This window comes from Calidris pugnax, unplaced genomic scaffold, assembly GCF_001431845.1.
Source record: "Calidris pugnax isolate Ruff unplaced genomic scaffold, ASM143184v1 scaffold2061, whole genome shotgun sequence".
Lineage (NCBI taxonomy): Eukaryota > Metazoa > Chordata > Aves > Charadriiformes > Scolopacidae > Calidris > Calidris pugnax.
Window position 1 is genome coordinate 9,908 of NW_015092364.1, and position 4,654 is coordinate 14,561.

Sequence of the window (4,654 nt, forward strand, 5' to 3'; positions counted from 1 at the left end):
GACCTTGGACTCTTGGGTCTTGGTGGGTCAAGGATGGGCCATCCAGGTTCTAGGTGGCCCAAGGGGTCTAGAGATGGTCCATCCTGGTTCTAGGTGGCCCAAGGGACCTTGGACTCTTGGGTCTTGGTGGCCCAAGGGGTCTAGAGATGGGTTGTCCTGGTTCTAGGTCTCCCAAGGGGTCTTGGATTCTTGGGTCTTGGTGGCCCAAAGGGTCTGGAGAAGGGTTGTCCTGGTTCTAGGTGGCCCAAGGGGTCTAGGGATGGGACATCCCAAGTTCTAGGTGGCCCAAGGGGTCCAGGAATGGTCCATCCTGGTTCTAGGTGGCCCAAGGGACCTTGGACTCTTGGGTCTTGGTGGCCCAAAGGGTCTGGAGAAGGGACATCCCAGGTTCTAGGTGGCCCAAGGGGTCTAGAGATGGGTTGTCCTGGTTCTAGGTCTCCCAAGGGGTCTTGGACTCTTGGGTCTTGGTGGCCCAAAGGGTCTGGAGAAGGGATGTCCAGGTTCTAGGTCTCCCAAGGGGTCTTGGATTCTTGGGTCTTGGTGGCCCAAAGGGTCAGGAGAAGGGTTGTCCTGGTTCTAGGTCTCCCAAGGGGTCTTGGACTCTTGGGTCTTGGTGGGTCAAGGATGGGCCATCCAGGTTCTAGGTGGCCCAAGGGGTCTAGAGATGGTCCATCCTGGCTCTAGGTGGCCCAAGGGACCTTGGACTCTTGGGTCTTGGTGGCCCAAGGGGTCCAGGGATGGTCCATCCTGGTTCTAGGTGGCCCAAAAGACCTTGGACTCTTGGGTCTTGGTGGCCCAAGGGGTCTGGAGAAGGGTTGTCCTGGTTCTAGGTGGCCCAAGGGGTCTAGAGATGGGACATCCCAAGTTCTAGGTGGCCCAAGGGGTCTAGAGATGGTCCATCCTGGTTCTAGGTGGCCCAAGGGACCTTGGACTCTTGGGTCTTGGTGGCTCAAGGGGTCTGGAGATGGGTTGTCCTGGTTCTAGGTGGCCCAAGGGGTCTAGGGATGGGTTGTCCTGGTTCTAGGTGGCCCAAGGGACCTTGGACTCTTGGGTCTTGGTGGGTCAAGGATGGGCCATCCAGGTTCTAGGTGGCCCAAGGGGTCCAGGAATGGTCCATCCAGGTTCTAGGTGGCCCAAGGAGACCAGGACTCTTGGGTCTTGGTGGCCCAAAGGGTCCAGGGATGGTCCCTCCAGGTTCTAGGTCACCCAAGGGGGCTGGGACTCTTGGGTCTTGGTGCCCCAAGGGGTCTGGAGATGGGTTGTCCTGGTTCTAGGTGGCCCAAGGGGTCCAGGAATGGTCCATCCAGGTTCTAGGTGGCCCAAAGGACCTTGGACTCTTGGGTCTTGGTGGCCCAAAGGGTCTAGAGATGGGTTGTTCTGGTTCTAGGTCTCCCAAGGGGTCTTGGACTCTTGGGTCTTGGTGGCCCAAAGGGTCCAGGGATGGTCCCTCCAGGTTCTAGGTCACCCAAGGGGTCTGGAGAAGGGTTGTCCTGGTTCTAGGTGGCCCAAGGGGTCCAGGGATGGTCCCTCCAGGTTCTAGGTGGCCCAAGGAGACCAGGACTCTTGGGTCTTGGTGGCCCAAGATGGGTTGTCCTGGTTCTGGGTGGTCCAAGGGACATCCCAGGTTGTTGGTGGCCCCATGGGGTGGGGAGATGGGTTGTCCCCCCCCACTTCCTGCCCCACATCCGGTGGGGTGGGGGTGGGGGTGGGGGTTCTGGACTCACGTAGATCATCCAGGAGGCGTAACGCTCCTTGAGGTTGTAGAGGACGGCGGGTTCGTGGAGGAAGGTCAACATGGCCATGTCCTCGATCTTGTCGAACTTGGGGGGGTTCTGCTGCATGATCTGGTCCTCCTTCACCGTCACCGTCTGCGGGGGGAGGGGAGGAGGAGGAGGAGGAGGTGACCCCGGTGGGGTGGATGGAGAAGGTCCAGGTGGCCCTCAAGGGGGTTGAGAAGGTCGAGGTGTCCCTCAAGGGGGTTGGAGAAGGTCGAGGTGTCCCTCAAGGGGTTGAGAAGGTCGAGGTGTCCCTCAAGGGATGAGGAAGGTGGGATGGGTTCTAGGTGTCCCTCGGGGGCTGGAGGAGGTGGGGTGGGTTCTAGGTGGCCCTCAAGGTTCTGGAGAAGGTTGAGGTGTCCCTCAAGGGGTTGAGAAGGTTGAGGTGTCCCTCAAGGGGGTTGAGAAGGTCCAGGTGTCCCTCAAGGGGGTTGAGAAGGTGGGATGGGTTCTAGGTGTCCCTCAGGTTCTGGAGAAGGTTGAGGTGTCCCTCAAGGGGTTGAGAAGGTGGGTGGGTTCTAGGTGTCCCTTGGGGGCTGGAGAAGATCGAGGTGTCCCTCAAGGGATGGAGAAGGTGGGATGGGTTCTAGGGTTCCAATGGGGGTTGGAGAAGGTTGAGGTGTCCCTCAAGTGGTGGAGAAGATTGGGGTGTCCCTCAAGGGGTTGAGAAGGTCGAGGTGTCCCTCAATGAATGGGGAAGGTGGGGTGGGTTCTAGGTGTCCCTCAGGTTCTGGAGAAGGTTGAGGTGTCCCTCAAGGGGTTGAGAAGGTTGAGGTGTCCCTCAAGGGGTGGAGAAGGTGGGGTGGGTTCTAGGTGTCCCTTGGGGGCTGGAGAAGGTTGAGGTGTCCCTCAAGGGGTTGAGAAGGTCGAGGTGTCCCTCAAGGCGTTGAGAAGGTTGAGGTGTCCCTCAAGGGGTGGAGAAGGTGGGATGGGTTCTAGGGTTCCAATGGGGGTTGGAGAAGGTCAAGGTGTCCCTCAAGGGGTTGAGAAGGTTGAGGTGTCCCTCAAGGGATGGGGAAGGTGGGGTGGGTCCTAGATGTCCCTTGGGGGCTGGAGAAGGTGGGGTGGGTTCTAGATGTCCCTCAGGTTCTGGAGAAGGTCGAGGTGTCCCTCAAGGGGTTGAGAAGGTCAAGGTGTCCCTCAAGGGGTTGAGAAGGTGGGATGGGTTCTAGGGTTCCAATGGGGGTTGGAGAAGGTTGAGGTGTCCCTCAAGGGGTTGAGAAGGTTGAGGTGTCCCTCAAGGGATGGAGAAGGTGGGATGGGTTCTAAGTGTCCCTCAGGTTCTGAAGAAGGTCGAGGTGTCCCTCAATGAGTTGAGAAGGTCGAGGTGTCCTCAAGGGGTGGGGAAGGTGGGATGGGTTCTAGGTGTCCCTCAGGGGCTGGAGAAGGTTGAGGTGTCCCTCAAGGGGTTGAGAAGGTTGAGGTGTCCCTCAAGGGGGTGGAGAAGGACGAGGTGTCCCTCAAGGGGTGGGGAAGGACGAGGTGTCCCTCAAGGGGTGGGGAAGGTGGGATGGGTTCTAGGTGTCTCCTGGGGGCTGGAGAAGGTTGAGGTGTCCCTCAAGGGATGGGGAAGGTGGGGTGGGTTCTAGGTGTCCTATGGGTTTCTAGAGAAGATGTTTGGGGTTCTAGGTGTCCTATGGGTTCTGGAGGAGGTGGGGTGGGTTCTAGATGTCCCTCAGGTTCTGGAGAAGGTCGAGGTGTCCCTCAAGGGGTTGAGAAGGTCAAGGTGTCCCTCAAGGGGTTGAGAAGGTGGGATGGGTTCTAGGGTTCCAATGGGGGTTGGAGAAGGTTGAGGTGTCCCTCAAGGGGTTGAGAAGGTTGAGGTGTCCCTCAAGGGATGGAGAAGGTGGGATGGGTTCTAAGTGTCCCTCAGGTTCTGAAGAAGGTCGAGGTGTCCCTCAATGAGTTGAGAAGGTCGAGGTGTCCTCAAGGGGTGGGGAAGGTGGGATGGGTTCTAGGTGTCCCTCAGGGGCTGGAGAAGGTTGAGGTGTCCCTCAAGGGGTTGAGAAGGTTGAGGTGTCCCTCAAGGGGGTGGAGAAGGACGAGGTGTCCCTCAAGGGGTGGGGAAGGACGAGGTGTCCCTCAAGGGGTGGGGAAGGTGGGATGGGTTCTAGGTGTCTCCTGGGGGCTGGAGAAGGTTGAGGTGTCCCTCAAGAGATGGAGAAGGTGGGTCAGGTTCCAGGTTCCCCATGGAGGCCAGAGACACCAGGAAGGTTCTAGGTGCCTCTAGAGACACCACCTCGGGCCTGGTGGCTTCTGAGCACCTTCTGGAGATGTTCCTCGTTGGGTGGAGGTGGGGTGGGGTTGGGGGGAGAAGGTCCTGACCTTGCCGTGCTCGGTCTGGGCGGTGACCTTGCCCCCCTCGCGGCTGACGATGGTGGCCTTAACGAACTCCTCCCGCTCGTCGGGGACGAAGATGTCCTTCTTCAGGTCGAAGGGGCGGGTCTGGGCGGCCAAACGCTCCTTCTCCGACTTCCGCAGGTAGGGGGCGGCCTCCCCGAACTCGGCCATCTCCACGTCGGGCATCTTGGGGCGGGGGAGGGGCTACGGGGCACCAGGGGGGAGGGGTCAGGCCAGCCCAGTCCCTCCCAGTCCCTCCCAGTTGGTCATTTCCTTTGGTGGCCCCATCATCTCCAGATCTTCCAAGGTTCTTCTGGCTCTTCCCATTGACCCATCCCCATCCCAAGCCCTTCCATGGAGGTTTCCACCCTTCTCCATCCATCCCAGTTGCTCCCAGTTCCTCCCAGTTGCCCCCCAGTTGGTCCCCAGTTCCTCCCAGTTGCTCCCAGTTGCCCCCGTTGCTTGGTGGCCCCACCATCTCCAGATCTTCCAAGGTTCTTCCAGTTCCTCCCATTGACCCATCCCCATCCCAAAGCTTT

General features: G+C 59.4%; 1 protein-coding gene across 1 annotated transcript in view; it reads right to left on the reverse strand.

The window, feature by feature from the left end:
• Positions 1-4,654, reverse strand: part of LOC106900452 (myosin-7-like) — a gene marked incomplete at its 3' end in the record, with an annotated part of 14,382 nt that overhangs the window by 9,196 nt on the left and 532 nt on the right. Inside the window, exons 2-3 of the mRNA XM_014962532.1 lie at positions 4,101-4,321; positions 1,725-1,868 (exon numbers count right to left, since the gene is read on the reverse strand). Of these exons, the coding sequence (XP_014818018.1) occupies positions 1,725-1,868; positions 4,101-4,301 (345 nt within the window). The remainder of the gene's footprint in view (positions 1-1,724; positions 1,869-4,100; positions 4,322-4,654) is intronic.